At 39.3% G+C, this 22,721-nt stretch overlaps 2 protein-coding genes and 1 long non-coding RNA gene across 3 annotated transcripts; 1 reads left to right on the top strand and 2 right to left on the bottom strand.

The window, feature by feature from the left end:
* The first annotated feature begins 2,251 nt into the window (after positions 1-2,251).
* Positions 2,252-12,010, top strand: LOC131797973 (uncharacterized). Its single transcript, XM_059115636.2, has 3 exons — positions 2,252-2,803; positions 7,945-8,205; positions 9,695-12,010. Exons 1-3 carry the CDS (start codon positions 2,323-2,325, stop codon positions 10,966-10,968), a joined length of 2,016 nt encoding a protein of 671 aa, XP_058971619.2. The 5' UTR covers positions 2,252-2,322; the 3' UTR covers positions 10,969-12,010.
* On the bottom strand, positions 2,578-3,606 carry LOC136279760 (uncharacterized). The gene is made up of 2 exons (XR_010716974.1): positions 3,450-3,606; positions 2,578-3,334 (listed from the first exon to the last, which is right to left on the bottom strand). It is a non-coding gene; the product is annotated as an uncharacterized lncRNA (long non-coding RNA).
* Positions 12,011-14,095: 2,085 nt separating the features above from the next.
* On the bottom strand, positions 14,096-16,915 carry LOC131797978 (uncharacterized). The gene is made up of 2 exons (XM_059115640.2): positions 16,536-16,915; positions 14,096-15,583 (listed from the first exon to the last, which is right to left on the bottom strand). Exons 1-2 carry the CDS (start codon positions 16,854-16,856, stop codon positions 14,939-14,941), a joined length of 966 nt encoding a protein of 321 aa, XP_058971623.2. The 5' UTR covers positions 16,857-16,915; the 3' UTR covers positions 14,096-14,938.
* Positions 16,916-22,721: the final 5,806 nt, after the last annotated feature.

Below are 22,721 nucleotides of genomic sequence, written 5' to 3' on the forward strand. Positions count from 1 at the left end.
CTGTAAGTCACTTTATCACATAGCTAACAGCGCACGCGGGCAAGATAAAGTGAATCCTGTGTTCTGATTGGCTACCTGACTGAGTGGGTATGATAGGCCCACCCTTACCCGCTCGGGAATCCCCGTATTGATCCCACGCGAGAAAACTTGCAAAGTTCGTAACTTTTGGACAATGTTTGCATATACATAGAAAAAGACAAACGACCCTCGTGGGTTTATTGAGCTGCAAACACAGTTGGCTTTCACTATCGGCTCTCAAAATAAACAGGCCATTCTTGATTCTTATCAAAGCGAAATCTTTTGCTATTCAATGAATCCTTTAATGATTAAGCCAAGAGAATATGAACTCTCTTGACCAAGCTTGTATGGTCAAGATTACTGGATGTTAGCCTCGTTCTTTTTCTACTTTTTTATGGACCGAGACTTCGCATGACGAGCTTTGAACACCAAAAGAATTCGGCCCCCCACCATCTACTCGAGGCGTTAACTCCTGTCAGTTATACTTATGGCTTTATTGACTTTTGTTGGATAAAATCAATTAACACGTTTAATATACAAAATATCAATTAGCACGTTTCATGAAATAATAACCCACGGCAGATCTTGCAATCAGTCCATAAAAACGCAAAAAAAAAAAAAAAAAAAGAACTCGGCCAATATCCAGCCATTTTGACCTCACGCTTGGTCAATAACGCATATGAATATATTTTATGCAGACCCGTACAAATCTGGCAAGGGAAGACAGTACAAAAAATGCCCTTTCGAGCCCAGAATTTGTCTAACGTACAAGTCGGTGGACTTCCTTTTCCTTGTAATTCGGTTCATGAAGTGCTAACTTCAGCACCGATGACAAAGGTATATCGTCAAAATCTGTTACACTTAAGAGTCTGAGCCAATGATATAAAGAGAGCTATTGGTCAACGTTCTCATTGCTTTTGCGTCCGTCAATTTGATGCCAAAAGCACATCAGTATCACGAGTACGGTTTTGTAGCCAATGTTTCTCAACCTACGTCTTTAGCAAATAAAAAGACGCTAATTAATATCAGTGAGCCCGCAATATTCCATGAATATTGGACAGAAGATTCTTTGGTGCAACAGCTGTCACTTTGACATCTCAATCTTAGCGCAGTTAAACGATTGCATAGGAGGCTTATTACATTTAGGACCGAACGTTATTACATTTAGGGCTTTATTACATTTAGGACCAAATGTTATTACATTTAGGACTTTATTACATTTAGGACAGTTATTACATTTAGGACTTCAACAACACTCTCTTAATTGTTCAGTTTATGGAAGATCTTGCCATATTTACAGCCCTAAATCATTCGGGTTCTTTCGGAAAGAATTTCGTTAAGTTTAAAAAATAAATATGTGATTTACCAGCTATAGGTCGGTCCGTATGGCGAAAAACTGTAACCTCCCATCCGGCAAATAACATATATATATCTTATTCTTTTATATATTATTTCTGTTATATTTTTACACTCCGCATTCTCCACAATCCACATTTTCTAAACTCCGCACTCTGCATTCCACGTTTTCAAACGAAATCTCAAATACGGCTCCTCTGCTTTCTAAGGGTCTGTTTACATGGAGGTGGGGGACCCCAAGTAGGTGAGGTAACCCGCCCAGGTGGGGTGACCCGTCTGTCCATGTAATTTCTTATTTTATCTCGATCACGTTTAAATGATAGGTGGGGTGACCCTCGCGTTCATGGCAAAAAGCTCAAAAGCGATACATGTGTGTTTTAAAACTTTGTACATTTCCTAGCCGTTTGATGGCAGAAATCGCCAGAAACCGCAACGGAAACACAAAGAGTGTAAAATGTTCACATTTCGGAATATTTAGCGTTGTAAATCGACCATATTTCGTTTCCCAAACTATTCCGTATAACGTATTAGTCAACGGTTCATCGTGTAACCTAACACCGCGTAACACAACGCGTGACGCTTTCAAGAATAAATGTATGTGTCCGAGAATTAATCTTTCGTCTTTCTCGAGATGTGAGCTTAGGACGCCTCTGCTTAAACTCCTTAACTGCAAGCGCAACAACAACCTCAAGAAATCTCACCCCAGCACCCCGGGGTTGTAAGATTGTATGTAAACGCGTTTTATTTTCCGACCACGGCTAGGCGGGTTACTTCACTTACCTTGGGTCTTCCACAGGACCTAAGTAAACCATTAAAAGTATTACCTTTCATAATAATTCAACCCGCTGAGACTGGGTGCTAATCACGTACACGTCGTATGATACTTAAAATTGCGAAAGCGTTTGTGCTCTCTTCCCATTTTTTTTAGCGGAATATTTTGCGGAAAGTATGCCTAAAAGGCTTTTTCAGAAGACCTTTACCTTCAGCTCTATTGTTAGATGGCTCAACTTTCGTTGCTTCGCTTTATCACTGGGCATTGTTAGTCTTACATCGTTAGCACTTGTGTTTTACGGAGGTTTCAATTTGAGAACATCAAACACGAAAGTCACGAAACTTCGTAATCAAATGTTAGTGAATGTTCCCAAGAACAGAGCAGCCTATGATCCTGCCGCTTGTAAGCTGCCCGTTTTAGATCCATTTCACCCCAGCGTGGTTAACTTTATAAAAGATCTTGGCAAACTCAGTTGCGTAGGTGTCAGTTATTCTAGTTTCGAAGACAACGTGCTTCGAGTTGAAGGCGAAGGCATCGTCTCCGCACAATACAGAAAGATCGAAAGGCCTGAGGGGAACGATTTTCGTGTGGTTCTTTCGGATCCAGTTAAAGTTCCAAACAAGAGCGGGAGTCGAGCGTCAACGACAGACCAGAAAGGTGAGATATTTGAGCTGTTACTTGAGATAAATATGTTTGTGACGAGTAAAGTTCCACGTTGCACTGAATTAAACAGCTCCACAAAAATAACACGGAACAACATATTCAAATTTATGCTTCGTGAAAAATGTTTACTCGAAATTCGGTGGATATTTCCGATTCCCGGGCGTTTAGTCTATTTGAGATAGTGCCCGGCAGTCTCTTCAAGTGCCGACAACTACCTCCAATTTTCAGGATTTATCCTCAGTCGTTTTAAAAGTTGAGAATCTTCGAGTTTTGCCTCAAAAGACAATTTTTTTTGCCTTTCTAGTAAACTGATTTTAGTTCAATTACACTCGGTTTTGTTTATGCAGTCGGTTTTGCTCAGTTTCCAACGGAAAAGTTTTGTCGGCGGTGCGTATGAAGGTTTGTCCTCTTCTGCAAGAGGACAAGTCGCAGCAAGTGGACAAGTCGCGACAAACCATTCGCACTGGTAAAATGTTCGTGATGACATAAAACTTGTCTAAATAAACAACTTTTCCGCATGGGGCCCTAAAAGAAAAAGTAATTTTAGAATCACTTGGAATAACTAAACAGACATGGAATTTTCTTAGTAATATTCCATATTAAGCAAACATAAAACTGTTCTGACGTAGATGACCCTTACTGTCACGCCAAAGTGAGACAATGCAACACTCTACGAAACCAACGTGAGCAAGAGATATTCTCTTGTCTCCAGCCAATGTTGGATACGAAAAATAGTTCTCTAGCATCGAATTCTTTGGAAACCCAAAACGCTACGCTGACTACATCCTTGTGTCGACGTGTCGTATGTAAATTTTCTTGTCCAGCATAATTTTCTGTACTCAGCGATACTTGTACTGGCTCTCCAGAACCGGTTCCTCCCGAAATTAGAGCGTCTCAATTATGTAAACAGTAAAAAAGTTAACATTATAATTTTTTTCTTATATGCAATGCGTCATTTGAAACTTCCAAAATTTTAGAAATGTTATATGGATTGTCTTGAGGCGAATGCGCCTACGACGGTTTATTTCAGTTCACATTGTGTTCTGAAAACAGAAATATAGGTTGCATAGTAACTTCTATTCTGATAACGCACCATAGTGACCTAAAACCAACGTAGAGTCTGTTACTAAAATACTGGATTTTACACAAAGCAAGAATGGGAAATGGAGAATGAGGAATGGGAAATTGAAATGGGAAATTGAAAATGGCAAATTCATTTTTTTATATATTTTAAGTTTATAATGCGGATTAAATATTTTCAGCGTTGATTATCGATATTTACACTTTCTTTCAAAAACGTGCAGAGGCAAAATTAAGGAACAGAATAAATTGATGATAATGAAAGAGGTGTGCACTTGAAGAATAATGTAAAACCAAAGTTAAATCGTTTCATTAACAAGTGATAGGTGAAATTAAATTTGTTGTGATTAGTGAAAAAGCTGTTTTAGTGTTTGTTTGAAAATTAGTAAATTATAGGTTTCAAAAATGTTAGCCGTTAAGTGCTTGAATTTTTCAGAGTTCAAGTCACTACCTAACTACGAATTACAAACGAACGGACACTTGAATATCCATTTTAAAAAAGTTGTCATTTTATTTTTAGAAAGTAATAGAGAGGGATCGGAACTGTGTCAATAATGGCGTATAGTCGACGTATAGACACGGATTTTTAGTCTCCGTGTTATGTCTTATTTTCCTTTTAAATATCCATTTTACGGCGCTGAAGTTTGTTCCCGTGTTTTATAAGTCGATGCACTTGCCAATAGTACAATTTTCTTGGCATGGTCTTGGTTCAAGTGGTTATACGAAGGAAGAAGTTTCTCAGCTCGAACTTGGATATTCGAACATTGGTCTTTCGACATTCGCATATGGCTAAACTGTGGTGTCCCAAGGGATAGTCGTTCGTGGTCTGGATCAAATTGTCTCGCCTTCGCTACAATGGATTCTATATGGTCCAGCTCTCATCGATGTAAACAAAGGCACAAGCGTCCGCGATATTACAAAACGCCGGTTACTTATTACAGCAACTCCATTGCAACACAAAGGCTATTGATCCGGAGTGGTGATATTTCTGTGAATCCGGGCCCAGTACATCCTCGGAGACCCAGGGGCTGTGAGTCGATTTCAAGTCAGGGCGGAAGAGCCCCTGGGGACATTGTCTTACAAGACTAGTTCCAAACGGTCGCAGTCGTTCTGGCATCTGATTGGTGCCAGAAAATCTTTGTGTTTTTCTGCCCAATCAGAGTGAAGTATGCTTTAGAGTCCTTTCGTGTGTTTTGACACTGATATGTACAAGAAGCTCAGTTGCTCGCCTTGTTTGTTTGGGCTGTGCGACGAAGCTTTGCCCGAGGTGAAAAGTTTCAGTCTCAGCACACAATGTAAGAGAAATCGATCAGATTGTCCGCGAAAATCTTACCAGAAATTATACAGAATACTTTCGCAGGTATCCAAGAGAACGTATTTAAAAGTTTGCGAGGTTCGTATAAAATATAATGGTTGCAGGCGTTAATACGTCGCTTTAAACGTTAGACGAGATGTAAGTCTAAATCTTTCTAGATTTCTTGTATAATTTGCTGTGACTGAAACTTTGCCAATTCCGTGAAGTTATTTCGTCACACAGGCCACGCAGGTATGTCGAGCAACTAGCGCCTATGCTTACGTAGCTTTCTGTGCGCGCCAAAATCTAACCCTTACACAGTGGTAAAGTCTTTCACAATATTCTTTCACCTAGAGGACTTTTCTCCTCTGTCTGTTATATACTACTCAGATGATCCAGACGAACAACAAGAGACACTGAATACACTAGTTTCCGAGTGTCTTGAGAGAGACGGCCCCTTGCGGAAGGTTCGTGTCACGCGACCACCCGCCCCATGGATGAAGGACCCACTGATAAAGGAATTCCAGAAGAAACGGGATTCTGCTAGATTTACCGCTCACCAGACTAGCACTGATGCCGCTTGGCATGAGTGTCGTTCGATCAGGAATAAATAAAAGTCGGCAATAAGAACTGCGCGGAAGGCATTTATTGAAAAAGCTCTCTATTCAAATAAGTCGCGCGAGGTTTGGAAAGTCATCCACAGAGTGCTAAAGCCTAGTGCAAGGCCCCTGCGGTTTGATCCGGACGAACTTAACGATTTCTTCGCTTCGACTGCTCAGAGAACACTAGAGACTCGGGCGACCCCAATAGAGGATCTCACGTGCCTGATAGATAACCTGCCTGACGTCCCGTCAGGGAATATGCGTTTTCAGCTGTCACCTATCACCAGTGAGAACGTTCTCCAGGTCATCAAGAATCTACGATCGGATTGTTCTACGGGCGCGGATCAGATACCTACCCGCTTCATCAAGATGGTTGTTGAGTGCTTGGCAGTCCCCCTAGCATCTATCATCAACAATTGCATTGCGAAAGCTTATTTTCCAAAGCAATGGAAGATTGCTCGGGTGTCTACAGTTCCAAAGATTGATAACCCGGTCTCTAACGATCAACTTCGGTCCATCTCAGTTCTCCCTGTTCTATCCAAGGTCTTCGAGAAGCTTGTGGCTATTCAAATGACGAATTATGCGGACCACGCCCATCTTCTTCACGATCGCATCTCTGCTTTCCGTAAAGGGCATTCCACCATGACAGCCTTGTTAAGAGTTAGAGACGAAATTATGGTGTTAGCCAATTTCGCGAAGGCTTTTGACACCATATCCTTTAGCGTGACCATCGTGAAGTTCTACAATCTCAGTTTCTCAAAACCCTTTCTCAAGTGGCTCTTGAGCTATCTATCTGGCCGCTCCCAGTCCGTGCAGATCGACGATAGGAAGTCCTCGTACCAGTCATCTCAGTATGGCGTTCCACAGGGGGTCCATCCTGGGACCGATGATTTTAACTTATATGTATCAGATCTACACGAGGTTACTCCATCATCGATGGAATGCATCCAGTATGTGGATGACACCTCACTGTACAGCCATTTTAATGTCAAGGAGTTAGACTCAAGAGCTGTGGACATGAATGAGACTCTTGTAGTATCACAAACTGGTCCCAGGACCCCAACTTAGCGCTGAACCCTGCAAAGACTAAGTGTATGCTGTTCTCAACTCCTCAGATGTCGTCTTACCATTCTCTATGAAAGAACGTAGAGAATGGCATGTTCTAAAGGCCGCACACAAAGTCATATACTCTCATGATTGGCCCAGAAACCTTCAGCTTGAGCAAATAAAGCATGCTAGAAATTTACGGTAATCAAATACCATAAATCTAGTTATTCCATATGCCTCGGACACTTTTCAGTATAGCGCGGCAGCCCTCTTCAATTCTCTGCTATCCAATGTTGAATGCTGCGATAATTTTAAATCCTTCAGCAAGCAAACATTGTGTATTTTAAGAGAGCGCTGCCGGAATAGGGCGGAATAATTTCTTGCCTAGTTTTAAATAATGTATATATTGTATAATTACATTTTACTGTTTATTACCTAGCTTTTTATAAATTCATAATTCATATTTATGTATTTTTATTTATTAATTATTTTCTTTTTATTTTACATCAGGCGAAGAGCCATACCATGGATGTACTGATATTAAACCGTTATTGTTATTATTATTATTATTATTATTATTATTATTATTATAGAGATTTTTCCTGGTAGAGAAGTTTCGATCAGGCAAAGCACTTGTCTTACTTTTCAAGTAAGCGTTCCCCGTTCCCCGTTCCCCGTTCTTCGTTTCCCGTTTTCCGTTTTCCGTTTCCCGTTTCCCGTTTCCCGTTCCTCGTTTTCCATTTCCATTTTCATTTTCCATTTTCCATTTCCCATTTCCCATTTCCCATTTCCCATTTCCCATTTCCATTCCTCACTCCCCATTCCCCAATCTTTATTTTCCATTTCCTATTCTCCATTCCCCATTCCCACTTTTAGGAATATCCGCATGTAGTAGGACCCACATACATTTAAGCGTCTTGGCTTTTTGGCAGCATACTGGGCTCATTTTTTTGTTCTTTGGTTGTTTGTTTTATATATATAGATTATCACTTTTAATTGACCAAAAGGAGGTCCCATTCATCATCTAACCCCGCCTAACTACGCCAATTGGTATCTGGACAACACATAGCCCTCAGCCAAGTTATTACATAAGTTCTTATTTGCACCTGCAGGAATCTTCAGTGGAAATGTATCGGTTGATTACGACTTCATCCGAGTAGACGTCGAGACATCTTCAGGTGAGACCAAAAGTGACGTTCACATGCACGTGTTTCCTAAAAAGGAAGTTCTCAAACGGGAGCAGAAACCTGGTGGTATTCCACTAAATGTAGCACTGATCATGTTCGACTCCACATCACACGCTAATTTTAAAAGAAAATTGCCCAAAAGCTTGGAATATCTGACCAAGAACTTAAACACCGTCTTTCTGCAAGGTGAGTTAAGTTTTGTATAGTTCTATTACTTGTTTTATTTTTGAGATAAACGGCTGTTAGATCGTTCCACTGCTTTGGAATGGATCGTCAGTTTGACACGTCAGTCACACGTGAATATACTAAGAGATGGTAGCTAGGTGACCGACTGTCAATTTATTTCGATGATTCTGTGGTCGCAACTTTCACCGTGAGAAAGGTCTAAGGATTTGTCGCGGAATCTATACGGACTCCGCAGTCGCTGGTTAATTCGATATTAATTGAAGAGGACTGTATTCTATCTTCTTTTCCAAGTTTTATTTTCGACGCACTCCGCCGACGTTCTAAAAATTCATTCTATCAATTCTCTTGTTGTAACAGTTCAAACGTTCTTCCAAATCTAACTTTAACTATATATATTACAGCCTTTCATAGTTCGCCTTGCGTAACTACCAGCTAGCGTTTCCTTACAATCACGAGTGCAGTAAATTCCCAAGCCAACCTATTGTAATATGTCTATATTTAACTCTTATTACCCAAAAGCACGTTTCCCCTTCCTTATTAGGCGGACTTAACGCATGCAATTACAGCATCTCTCTTACGGTAAATCAACTGCGGACTTTGTTTACAATATTGTGAAATCTGTCACACTCTCTAATGCGATCATTTACAATTCCGTGACATAATTAATAGTTACTGGGACATTTAATCAATGAATTAATTTGTAACTGATATTCCCCGACAGGATTCTCCTGTACATTAGGAAATCAACTGCATTTTAACCACCGGTATTTACTTTACATGATTATCACTGGTTCAGCAAGCGTTAATTCAATTTTTCAGGATTAATTACTTCATTTAATAACGGATATTTGGCCATGTTAGTCACACCTGTCTGGAATTCGGTTTAAACTTCTAAAAATACTCCAGAAATGATTTGGAATAACGAACGAATACATGTAACTGTCAAGGGAATTCCAGCAAAGAAGTCATCACAGACAAAATATTTAAAAACCGACAATGAATTAGCTCTTGCTCTCAATGTAAACAAGGTCCTATTCTCGCAAATTATGCCAACAAATTTTTAATCTTTATTCTTTGAAGAAGTGTTATGAACGTTCTCTGGCTCTTGGTCGGTTGCAAGTTTATCAAGTTTCTCGGATCGATTGTGGGGAATGTAATTCTCCCTACATGAGTTACTTTTATGTGATCATTTGAAAAGAGGAAAAAAAAAATGAAAGCCAAAGTCAGCTGCTACGTCACCTTTTCTTTCATCGTCCCACCTTTTTTTAACCAATTTATGAAAATTCATACATCTATTCTTTAGAAAATATAGACAATTATGGATTTTTTTTCAATTTGGTTTGTAAATTGGAATTAACATATTTTGGCTTCAGCGTTAACAGAATAATCTCACAGATTTCTATATCATTAGCTACAAAACTTCTTATAATTTTTAGTTAGGGTTGAAAACGCTAAAAAGGATTCAGCCTCAATTTTATGTGTTTGATAGGAGAGACGATCATAGGGGACGGCACCACTGCGCAGCTGTGTGGAATGCTCACTGGAATCGACGAGAATAAACAACCTGAGGCTCGACGGAGAATGAGCGGCTCACAACCTGTTGACAGATGGCGCTGGATTTTCAGAAATTACAATGACAAAGGATATGCTACTATGTTCTCGGAAGACACTCCAGTGTATGCAGCCTTTAATTACCGTCTACATGGTTTCAGAGACCCTCCAACAGACCATTTCGCCAGACCATTCTGGATAGAGACAGATAAACTTTTAAATGGAAAATGTATCAATAACAGACCTGCTCATAACGTATCTCTCAATTATTTGTTAAGTTTCTTTCGAAGTTACAAGAACCGGCGTAATTTTGCGTTCTCATCTCATGCTTCGATTTCACATGATGACGTAAATACGATCGGTTATGTAGACGAAGACCTGACGACTTTCTTGCAAACATTCCAGCGAGAATCATTTGAAAAGAATACCATGCTGATTATTTTCGGGGATCATGGGCATCGGTTCGCTGGTCTGCGAAAGACAATTCAGGGTAAACTAGAAGAGAGGTTTCCATTTATGTCAATCAGTCTGCCTAACTGGTTTCTTGACAAGTATCCAGACCTCCACAAAAATCTGGTCCAAAACTCTCGTGTTCTAACATCACCCTTTGACGTTTATGCCACATTACGTCACGTACTGTCATATCCACAGTATCCAAGCGAAATTATAACTGGTCAAAGCTTGTTCAGCCGGATTGATGAGAGAAATCGGACGTGCGCAAGCACAGGTGTGGAAGATCACTGGTGTCCCTGTCTTGATTTGGAAGCCGTGCCGGTGGATGAGCCCGCAGTCAAGGAATCAGCTGAGTTTGTCCTCAGGCACATGAACAATTTAACGTCACAAAGCGACAAATTGTTAAAGCTATGTCAGCGGATGAAACTAAAAGAAATAAAGAACGCTTTCCGCGAGATGCCGAAAGAAGCCATGCAGAGATTTGTAGACTCCAAAAAAGGCGCTCACGATGAATGTGATTCCTGTGGTGTGGTGTTGGGTGAAAAATCGGTTAATACTCTTGCTATGGACACTTTGTATCAGTTACAGTTCGTGACATCTCCAAACGAGGGATTTTACGAAGCTTCGGTGAGAATGAAGAAGGGTATTCCCTCACTAGTGGGAGATATCAGTCGAATTGATGCTTACAAGGATCAACCATATTGCATCGCGTCTTCATACCCACGTCTAAGGAAATACTGCTATTGTTCTCCGAAATAGAAAGAGGCCATTGAGAACGCAGGTTAAAAACAAGTACTTTGCTCATAGTATTGGAAATTGTGAGTGATCAAGTCACTGTAGACCTGCTTCATGCATGGCAGTCGTAACTCTTTCACTCCCACGAGTGATCAAAAACGAAGTTCGCGCTGCAATATCTATTTTATTTCAAGCAGCAAGGCGATGAGATGTGAGAAAAAATGAACAAATGAGAACAATAGACCAAGTAATAAAAAGAAAATGAGTAGGAAGAAAGAGAACAAGTGAGAAACATTGGTTTACTGTTATTATATTTATGCAGGTAAATTAGTCTCAATGGGGTTAACCGATAGCCGTGAAATAGCAAGAAAATTGAGCCTTTAGGCGTAAAATTTGACGTATTTTAACTAATAGTCGTAAAAGCCATCACCCCATTGGTACCCTCTAACTAGAGTTTCGAACAAAAGCGGAGAAAGTCTCCTTGTCACGCAAGTGGAAGACTACATGACGTCATAATCCAACCATATCCGTCTAATTTTGTCAGTGATAACATTAGTGGATCCATGGGATCCCTCCTCCCCACTGACACTGCATAAACCCGAGCATTAAGTACGACTCGAGATGTTGAGCGAAGAGAAAGTGGCTCCATATTTTGTGAAACAAATTATTTCTTCAAGTTAGAACGAATCGCATAGAAAGCATGAAAACAGCGCTGAAAAGTACCATGACTAAACGATAAAATTCGCTCCTCCCGCTGCTGGATTAACACCATTTTACCCGTGAGTTTGTTTCCTCCTCACATTTGCGCTCGGTAATTTAATTCTCAGATGTTTGACGGGTTCTCACATAACAATATTTTCAAAATCAAATTACCGCGTCAGACTTAATGTAAACATGAACATCGCTGACTCAATCTTATTGTAATTCAATTTTGGGAAAGGCCATGACTTCGTTCTTAGGGTAAAACAACAAACTTTCGACAAAGCGCGATTTTTTAATGAATAGTGTAAACCTTTTGATAGCCAGCTAAAGAGAGAATGATTAAAAACTTGCTTACGCCGTTCGCTATCATTTTAAAACTTTCTAGGCAAAATATAATCCGTTCCCTAAATAATTTGAAGAATACCAACACTTTGAAATGTTATTCGAGCGATGAACGGGCGCGAGGGTTTTAAAGCGATGTATGCAAAAGTCATTGTTTTACCGAAACGTGATTTGAATTATAAACTGAAGCTAGTATCAAACGAAGATTGGGAAAAAAGGTTTGAATTTTTCTGGGCCTCAGCGCAAGAGAAAACCCAGATAAGACACGACTTACCTCCTCTTCTTTCACGAATCCTTTGTGGTTCGCTTCTCTTTGTTGATGAACCCCTTTCGAGGGGGGCATTGGGATTTTAGGTTTTGCGGTTTTGGCTATTTTTTCGATCGGTTTTTCGGTTTTTCGGTTTTGGTGTTCATTGCAGTTACGGATTTTCCGTTTTTTAGCATTTGGTTTTCGGTTTTCAGGAAAAATACTAACGGGTTTTCGGATTTGATATCCGACGCGGTTTTCGGTTTTTCCTATTTAACCTATTTGGGTTTCGGTTTCTCTTCGATCTAAGCGGCAATTATGCGCCTCCACTGATCTCGCTAAACGCAAATGTTATTGAGAGGAATGCGTTACAAACCAATTGAAATATCACAGGGATCTTTATGGGGTTCACGCGTCTTGAATGACGCCCAAGACTTTGACCATCCGTAGGGGTTCACGCGTCTTGAATAACGCCCAAGACTTTGACCTTGCAACGTGGAACACTTAGTTCAAGTTCGATCAGTTTTTCCTTTTTTTTACGAAGAGGGGAAAGGCGGCGAGAATTTCAGAGAGAAAAACAAGTTTAGATGCAAAGCAAAAATTGGAATCCTATAGAGGACTCTAGAGGACTTTGTGCGAATCTCCTTAATTTAACTGGGCTCCATTACTAACTGCTGAGTCCGCAGACACCACGCTCAAGGTCCTCGAGAAAGAAGCTGAAATAAAGCTTACAGTAAATGGTTTGAACCCGGGGGTAACATGTAATAGTGTAGTTTGATCGTCTGGGTGAGTGTAGTCCTGAGAAGGACTGTTGTCGGTAGTGGTGACTGACGTTTCGACAATCTGAGCGGAAGTCATCATCAGAGTCAAGTGAAAGGTTGTTGTCAGTCGAATGTACTTAGTCCAATTTGTGTACACTGATTGGTCAGTTTTGCCGTGATGTTATTGGCTGTAAGACTCAAGTGGCGTAGGTCAGTCGTGATTGGTCGGTTTGGATCCGTTAGTGAAGTTAGGTCGTTCTGTTCGGTTCGTTTGTAATGTTAATGTCGTAGATGAGTCGTTTGTATGGTGCCAGTAGTGGTTGACACCTGTTGAGGGGAGTCTGTCACCACTACCGACAACAGTCCTTCTCAGGACTACACTCACACGGACGATCAAACTACACTATTACATGAAATAAAGCTTGTAGTTTAGCAGGTACTAGAAGATACGAATGCCAAGTCCATGGTATTCACAAATACTCTAAAGAAATTGGTGTAGTTTACTCTGTATGCGCCGCTTGTCACCACTGTATCGGATTGATCAGGTTTTTAATAACTGGGATGTGAAAATGTATCGGTTTTGAAAGTTTTCATGCGGTTTTCGGTTTTGATCGAATTTTTTTTCGGTTCTTGATGATTTTTTTTCTACGGTTTTGCGGTTTCTAATAAGCCCCAATGCCCCCCTCCTTTTCAGTCTGTTTTCTGGAGCTCTTTGTATTTCCGTTTTTTGTTGCTCTTCGCTAGATATTCGCCTTTTTACTATTGCCTTTTCTTGTTCTCTTTCGCTTTCCTCTCGCCATATTCTGCCTATTTTAGCGTCCTTTCTAACTTTCATCCGCGTTTTTCTCGACTCGCTTTACGCCTTTTACTCCTTGCTTTCTTTGGTCGCTCCTTTTCTTTCTTTCCGGCCTACTTTACCCAAAACCCTTTCTTCACAGACTTAAATTATAACAATTTCCTCCGGTTGACAAAGCTTTAGCTCTGTTGGTATTGTTGCTTTGCGAGTTGATTAAAAACCGCAAAATACTGAAAATTAATGTTCGACTACTACCTCACCAGTTTGATTTCCCGCACAAAACGCGTGTTGCAAGTTATTTGCTTACGCGGCTTCACATCTACTAGCTCACGTGAAGCCCTCGTGTAATGCCTAGCCGTATGCCCACGGTACGCTGCACTAAAGACATATTAAATACATATTAAACGAAACATAGCAATGAATGAAAACCAATGGAAAACGCATGAATCAACAAAATAATGCGTTTCACTTAACAACACAAATGAAAAGCGTCGTGTAGCTTACAGCACACGCTCATGATAACTTCCACGACTGTTTCCTTCCTTAGATGAGCAAGTTTTCCAAGATAACTCAGAAACGTTATTTATGCATGTATTTACAATAACTTGGATTGCTTAGGCTAGCAGTATGTATAATTCTTTACATTTACATATAGGTTATAATACCACTGACAAAATGACAAGGACGCAGTGTCCCGCGCCATGTGCGTTTTTTCACATTTGCCGAGTTTTATTTTGGCGAAAGAATCTAAGGCTATCTTGTAAGAAACAACAACTTCAATTACCGGATAAATCATCGTATGAAAATCGTTGTAAAGGGGTAAGTTTCTAAAGAAACTGTGGTGCTGCGTCGGTGGGAGAGTATAGCAGGTATAGCAGATTGCTCAATCGCTCTGACGAAGGGCTAACGCTCGAAACGTCAGCTTTTTTTACCCTTTACGGTGGCTAATTTACGTTTTCAACCCAGTTGTTAACACTAAATTACCTGAAAATCGTTGTGGTCGTTATTAATAAAATCACGAGGGATCTGGACGCATAAAAATTGCTACATTTTCTTTATCGCTACTAAGCGTTGTTTGTGTTTAAAGGTGTCGCTGTCGTTGTTTTTGAAGTTGTCTTTGGCGATTTTTAATGTTCTTGTCATCGCCTATACTTTACCTCCGAACCAATGATTGGTGGTGGACGTGTTCACTGATGAACACCGAAACTCAGAGCTAACATTGTTCTTCCAATAGCCGCCAAAGTTGGCCTCGTTGTCAAGGAAACCCAGTGTCTTGCCGAACTGGCAAATATCCTTATCACTAAAGTGCGTCAGAAATTGAGTGTCTGTTTGCCACCAGCCAGCTTTGCATTTTGTACAGTTATGCCCTCGGATGTTGATGTATTCCACTTCTCGGCATCCCCCACTGACATTGTATTTCATCGGATTTATTTTTTCAAAAGCGACCCTGACGTAATCTCTGTAATCGACACCATAAGATGGGAAATCACATGTGACTCGCCAGTGGCTGGACTGCGCTCGCACAATATTCATTCGACTGTTGCCAATTCTGTAGTTTTCCCAGTTTGGATACTGCTGGTTTTCAAAAGGTCCTCGTAAGAATGAATCCTTCGCAAAAGCTTTGCTCCTACTGCTCAAGCTCTGTGACATGACCAGAGTCCAGGCCCAACCGGGTTCTGAACTGAAGTCGCAGTACATTTCGTAAAAGAGACACTCCGTCCTCCCCTGAATGAAGTAGTATCCCGATGTTCTTGCCCCTTGTTTCCAGGCCTCCCAGCAACTTTTGGGTCTCTGGAGAAGTCGTCAAGAGTAAAATGTAAGGCACTAGTCTATACTAATCGCCGGCGGGGCGAGAATGGAGAGTAGGCGTATTTTCAAGGGGAACGGAGGTGGAGCAGTCGTCACCACCAGAGTATACAAGATGGACTGAAGAAATGTGAATACCAATTAACAGCCAAAGAGTGGGAGGGGGGGGGAGGAAGGGTCATCAGTTAGAGAGCATTATGGGGGGATAAGGTAATTGTTTCAATCTCCTCCAATTGAGTTCTCATCTTGTAGGTCAGACAATAACATTAATTCTTCACTACAGTTCTTGCATAAGGGATTTCAGGGCTATCCTATGCATATACATTAAGATATTATAACCTCTTGTTTTTAGGTAGGAAAATGTAACCTGTGCCCGCGATCTCTCCTATCAGTCATCCTTGAAAATGACTTCAGGTTTCATCTGATACGCATGAAAAGGCTAAATATTTTTACGTGACTTTTATTCTAACTGAAGAAAATCTTTATTTTGCCAAAAGCGTGTGTTGTTATGATCTAGCAAACTGTCAATCTTCCTCAATTTAATGAGGAAAATTATTGTTAATGGCCAAGAGTGCGTTTAGAAAGGAAATTGAGAACAGAAATGAAAGGTTTTCTAGACTGGCTGACGTTTAGCTGACGTTGGAAACGTGCTGTGAATTCATTAGTGCTGGCCCTACTTTGATATGAATATTACATCAACCTGATCAGAATTTTGTACAATCTCAGTTTTTTCTTCATCCTTTAAAATTATTGACGATCTACTGGATTATTATCATTTTTGTCATTTACTTATTATTAAACTGAACTCGATGTTATCGCTTCAGTACAAAACTACCTTATGGTTGAGTAATTTCTGATATCTTTTGGGGGTCTGAATATGGAATTTTTAGCAAACGTAGGCTAAAATCACTCAGAAAACCTTCCTAAGATAACTCACCTGTTTCCATTTCACTTGAACGAAAACAAAGCCTTGTTTCTTTACCAAATGTCTTTTGCCACTAAATTCACCGTCATTAAGCTCGCAGATGCCTCGTCCAACCGCTGATGTTTGATAGTTATAGGATGTACACTTTAGACTGGCCAAGCACTCATGCCCACAACCAAAAATCCCCCGTGTTAGTAGCGATTTGTAAGAATGCCCGATTAAAACTTCGTTGTTATGCGTCATCCCATGGGATTCGCGGCAAAATTTTGTCGCTCTTGCATAAGTGCATAACTGTGTCAAAAGCAGAAACCTGCCGAGGAGCGCACCAGCCATGTTTTACAGTAACATTACTTAGCAAGATATCTTAATTGCCTTTCACTACGTAGCAGGAACCGATGCCAGTTTCTCTGGCTAAAGTAATTACAGCTTTCCCCTTTGATTGGCAATCTTTGACCTGCTGCGCATGTAACGGTTGTAAACTGTTGAACGCTTTCACCTGTCTCAGTAGACACAAGTGTCAGTATGGGTTCCAATCTATATGGAAATTTTCGATGAAATATGAAATATTGGTTCGGTCGGAGAATTTTTCCAATGAACACTGTTACAGCGACAACAGTGAAGCTTGTAGTGCTATAGTTCTGTATCTTCAGTTCAAACTCTAATAATATACATGAAAAAATTACTCAGATCTGATTGGTTAAGATAAATGCAGTTTTCAGGTAATTCAACGCTTGAGGGTTAATTCAGTGCAAAGAAAGTAACTAACCAGACATTCTGAATAGACAATAATCAAAGAAACTCACTCATAGCTTATCAAATGCGAGCCTTGGATGTCGCGACATTTGGCTACGATGAAAATTTGCGAGAGAACAATGGCCGGCGTTTTAAGTACTAAGGTTTTCTTTCGCTACCGCAAGAACAATACAGCAGCTGAAAACAGCTCTGATAACGAAACACTGTAAAAAGCACTGCTGTTTGGTTGTCGGTTTGGAAAAAGTGGTGTTTAGAGAAGAGAATTGCCAAGGAAATCAAAATTACGAGCCGATCCAGCTTAACACTTCGAGTGATTGCACGCCGAAATTAAAAACAAACATGGTTAAACCTCGCAAACGACGATTTCATTTCACCGAAAGTGATTCGGACACAGACTGAACAATTCTTTGAACTGTTTAGCCGGACTTGAACTTTTTTGCGCGTTATATATGTGAAAATATCATTGTATATTACTGTTTAGATCGTACGCGGTTGTTTTGACCAAATGTACAGGTTTCAATAAATTATTTTTGCACTTAATGCGTGCGCTTTGCTTCTGCACAATTATGATAAGCTATCCCGTATTTTTCCATGTATTTTATTAATACGTAATCACATGATTTTTCTCATGCGGTTTGGAATAAATAAGCACTTGTTAATTTTTCAAAGACCACAAATTTTTGTCAGTCTCTGAAAAAATTTACTCGTGCTTATTTATTCTAAATTGCACCCGGAATCATGTGATTACTCATACAAAACAAAGTTTGCCCAGAATTTCGTTATGTACTTTACAAATCCCTTTACATAAAGTTCATTTGTTGAGTTTTCTTTCGATTTTGACAGTTACAAAGGAGATACATGCTGTTTTTCCGGCTAATCCTTTAAATTTAATCCGGCCAGTAAAATAAATTGAAGCGGATAAATTGTTTAATGGGAGGGGTCCGCCCTCAAATTAAGGAATTTTCGTCAATGAGACACTCTTGAAAATGTTAAAATCTCTCAGACTGCTTTAGTTAAACCTTTTGTTTCTGAAAGGGAAACACAAAAACCTTCTAAGTCACAAGTACAAAATAGTTGATCGTCTTCGCGCAAGGAAGAGGTAAGGACATTGATGTTACATAACTGCATTCAATCTATTATATAAAAGTTCTGAATTCAAACTTCTGCGAAGCACCTGCCTGGAGTGTCTTTGTATCATGGTAATTCCATAGAAATACGTAGCAATGCGTACCCTTTCTGCACATAATCATCTTTTCCGCTGGATCCAAACAAAGCAGGCGCTTTTTCAAAATCGTGCCTTGTAATCTGGCAGGAGCTCATCGTCGAAGTAAATCGGCGTCATTTAATCTTACAAAAGTGCTCAGTACTTTCCCTGCTCTCCCCCCTCCACTCACCTCTCGACCACCATCTCCACCTCCCACCATGTCACTCATGGTGATGCGACAGAAATATATCAGTGAAGAGGAAAAACCCGGATAGTAGGAGTTGTGTCATAATTGTTAATGACCTGAATCAAACCTCGTATATCGCAACCGAAAAGAGTATGATTTATAAAACGGTCTAATTTCCTCACGATAGTTGTAAAATCAGCAATTCGAAATCACTTTACAGATCATTTCAAGCTCAAACAAACAATTAGGCTTAAATTTTTTTTTGTATGCGCAGTTTCTGAAACAGTCCTCATGGAACCCAGAAAAGATCACCCGGAAAAACGGTCATGCAAGCTGACGACAAGGAAACTCCTGTTTTCATCCACTTCACCAGGATCATGTGCATTTTTGTCAATTTGCCAAGTTAAAAAACAAATTCAGGACAGTACATCTTTTTCAGAAGAATAACCGTAACCGATGGCTTTGTAAAATTGAAATATTTCCTCCTTGAGAAAGCTGTAACAACTATTATTTCGTGTGATGTTTAAGCCTTCGATTGATCTTAACACTCAATGACATTTGGTTCTGTTCAGTTTTGGTATACATGATGTTTTAAGATACCTTTGTCAGCTTAGTTCTTATCAAAACAATGAAATCAGTACGTTGCATGAACATGAACGCGGACATCTTCTTGTAACAATAATTTGGGGCGGGAATATGAAGAGATAATCTTGATTTTCCCAAATATAGCTATCGGTTTAATACAGGCGAAAATTTGTGTTATCGATTTTTGAGCACATTAAACGAGTAACAGAGACCCAAACTAACGTACGGAAATAAACGTAGAAACATTTGTTTCTCTTGAAAATTCAAAAAATTTTTTGCTTTTTGATGAAAAGCAAGTTAGAGTATATAATGTTTTTTACCTTCAATAACGGGTTTACTTCAATCAAGTTTGACTACAGCTGATTACATATACCTGATTTTATCAATCGTTTCTGAAAGTTTATTCCGTCTGCAATGATTGTTATAAAAATAAGCAAGCTTCGTCACTGCATTGCGATAACTATAAGTTTTATTGTTGAGGCATACTTGAAAAAACTACTTCATATTTTAAGCAAATGTTGAATTATTTTACCCATTTCTTTAAAATCAGGCAAACTGAACGCAGCTTGAAATTGGTACTCCATGCCTGAGATGATAATTTCTGGCGAGTGGAGACTATTGATGCCCCGTTATTGAACTCATACATCAAAGGAACATTGTATTCATAATAAATTCAAACTATAAACTAATCAAAACGAAATTTGATTCAATTTTTGACCTCGGTCGTTTCGGTACGCTTCCGTGCACGCAAAAAAAAATTAAGAGGATATTCAAAGAAATTCCTTCAAAACCTATCACCTAATTTGCGCATTGTCGAAAGATAGGCAATACCTACCTTTTGGTAATTCCTTCGAGCACAAATAAAAAAAATTAAATCAAATCCACTGCTGTACCCTGCTATTCACACTGATCTGATTCTCTTACAATTTCATAGTATTTTTGAGAACCCAAAGTGAAACGATCATTCTTATTTAAGCCCGCCAATATGCCACTTAAATAGCCCATGTTTTATCATCACCGAGAAATCATTGTTTTGCATTTAACTTCCTTACACTAAAGTCCACTGTAAACAGCTAACCGTGGCTTCCTTAAATCCGGCTCTGGACAAAACTTGACTGTGTTTGCTTTATCGTTTAAACAGGAAATGAAGGCGTCATCTAATGTCATATGCACCCAACCGGCTGATTGTCAATTCTACCATCCGTTTGCCACGTTTTTCAAAGCTTGAGGACAGAAAATGACGATGAGATATAGTTCACTGTGTTTTCGTTCTCACTGAAGATATCACTAACATTTAAAAAAAAATTGGTTTAACATCTCACCTAACAAGGACCACTAAAACGAGACCAAATACGTAAGAACATCTTACTTCTTGCTTTTTCTTTTATCGCGTTTTTCCCCTTTATACCTCTGGATGTTTTGAAATAACACGGATTCTATGAAATTATCAGATGATGTTTTCATTCTTAATTAGTGCTAGCTAAATGTGAACCGCTTAAACTGGCAGACGTTTTAAAGAAGTAAGGCTTACTGGCTTACAGCGGCCTTCTCAGTTCTGAATACCCTTCTCCTAAGATTTCTCGCTTTCTCCACGAGAAAGCGTTTCATTTTCGCCCAATTTTTAATCACATATGGAGTGAGCACCTGTGGTTTTATTCAAAATGATTTTCCATGGAAATTTATTCATCAATTATCTCAAGTTAGAAAACGCATTTAATCTACTAATCTGCGAATACTCTCTTTTGATTTCTGCTCTTCCAAGCTGAAACGTGTGATCAATGTTTGGTCTTATCATTGCACTGTGAAGCTACTTTTGACAGGAATAATCGAAAAGATCAACAACAACGCATTCATCACTCGGTTTTGCCTTGTTCACGCAAAAAAAAAACCCGGAAAAATTGGTATCAACGGATAGTCGGCCATGACTGAAAAAAAAGATTGGTAAGCTACGATCGCTTATCATTTCAGTTAACCCTCTTCTTACCACAATGAATCAATCAATAGAAGTCATTTAATTTTTTTTTCCTTAAAAAAAAAAAAAAAGACAAACTCTAACCACAGCAGAAAACCAGAGGTGGAAACCAAAGTGGCCAATTCTAATTCCTCGTCTTCAAAATAAAGTTCTTCGTTAAAGACACAGCATTTAGAAGGAAAGCTTTAAGTTATCCTTCTAATGAACTTGAACTCTCTACATGGCAAATACTGTTTTTTTTTCCTCAAAAAAAAAAAAAAAAAAAAGAGATAAACTCGAACCAAAATAGGAAACCAGAAGTGGAAAGCAAAGTGGCCAGTTCTATTTCCTCGTCTTCTAAATAAAGCTTTCCGTTAAAAATACAGCGTTAAGAAGGAAAGCACTGATTGATCCTTCTAATGAACTAAAACACTCCACATGGCAAATACTGACCTCCAAACATGATGATTAATTATTGAAAAAGCGGGGTAAGTTGACATGATAGATACGGCTAAATGCAACCTACATGCGTTAATTTTTCAAAGAATGCAACCTAGGCATGATGACGATGACAAATCGCTCTTTATCACTTGAGCCAAAGAAAGCAAACTTTAAAAAAATCACGCGAATTTCAAGAAAATAACTTTGACGTCAATTTGTCCTGCCTGCTTGAAACTTCCCGCTGTGCTCCCATAAAGAGAGACCAAGAAAAGCAAATACCTCATTATCTCAAACTGCTATCGACGTAATCACGGCATTGTCATATATTTTTAAATGTTCAAATTGAACGCCAAGGACACGCGTTCAAAGCGTCGAGAACGCGCAAGATGGAAAGGGGAGTGTTTGTTCATATTCTTGGTCTACAAAGGTAACTCAGCATTAAAAACTTCTACAAGACGCTTTTAGAAAAAAAAAATTTTAAAGAAAATTGCGTTTTGCTTAAACGGTGGCTAAAAGTAAGGTCGAGTGAGCTGCTACCTCGGGAGAAAGGTTCGCAATGTCGTGATTCTTCGCCCCAATTAGCTGCAAGATGAAAAGAAATATGACACGCTGCGAAATTAAAGTGAATTGGAAAATAAACAATTCTCGTTACATAACGTACGTGTTTTGAGGAAATTGTAGCCAAAATTGAATTAAACTGTAATTATTTGACATATGAGAAACTTATTTTTCGACATGCTGGAATTCTACTTCCATTTTAAATTAACGAGTCCTTCAAAGATATGACTGAAGTACCTCTCGCATTCAAGTACGACTGTGATCCAGATTTAGTACATAACCACCGTCGGATGAAAGGAAACTCGATTTAGTTAAGTCTTTTAAGTCTCCATAGAATTATCTTCGCATACTAAAAAACTCTCATCAATTTACCGACTCTGATTTTTCTTTTTTCAAGTTCTGAAGGTAGACACCCCATAGATTTTAAGTATTATTAAATAGTCGCAAACTTTCCCGCAAATTGCATTTTACTGAGTGAAGTCCTAAAATTGTCACTAACACTTTTTTAATATAAAATCA

Source organism: Pocillopora verrucosa, chromosome 3 (assembly GCF_036669915.1).
Source record: "Pocillopora verrucosa isolate sample1 chromosome 3, ASM3666991v2, whole genome shotgun sequence".
NCBI classification, from domain to species: domain Eukaryota; kingdom Metazoa; phylum Cnidaria; class Anthozoa; order Scleractinia; family Pocilloporidae; genus Pocillopora; species Pocillopora verrucosa.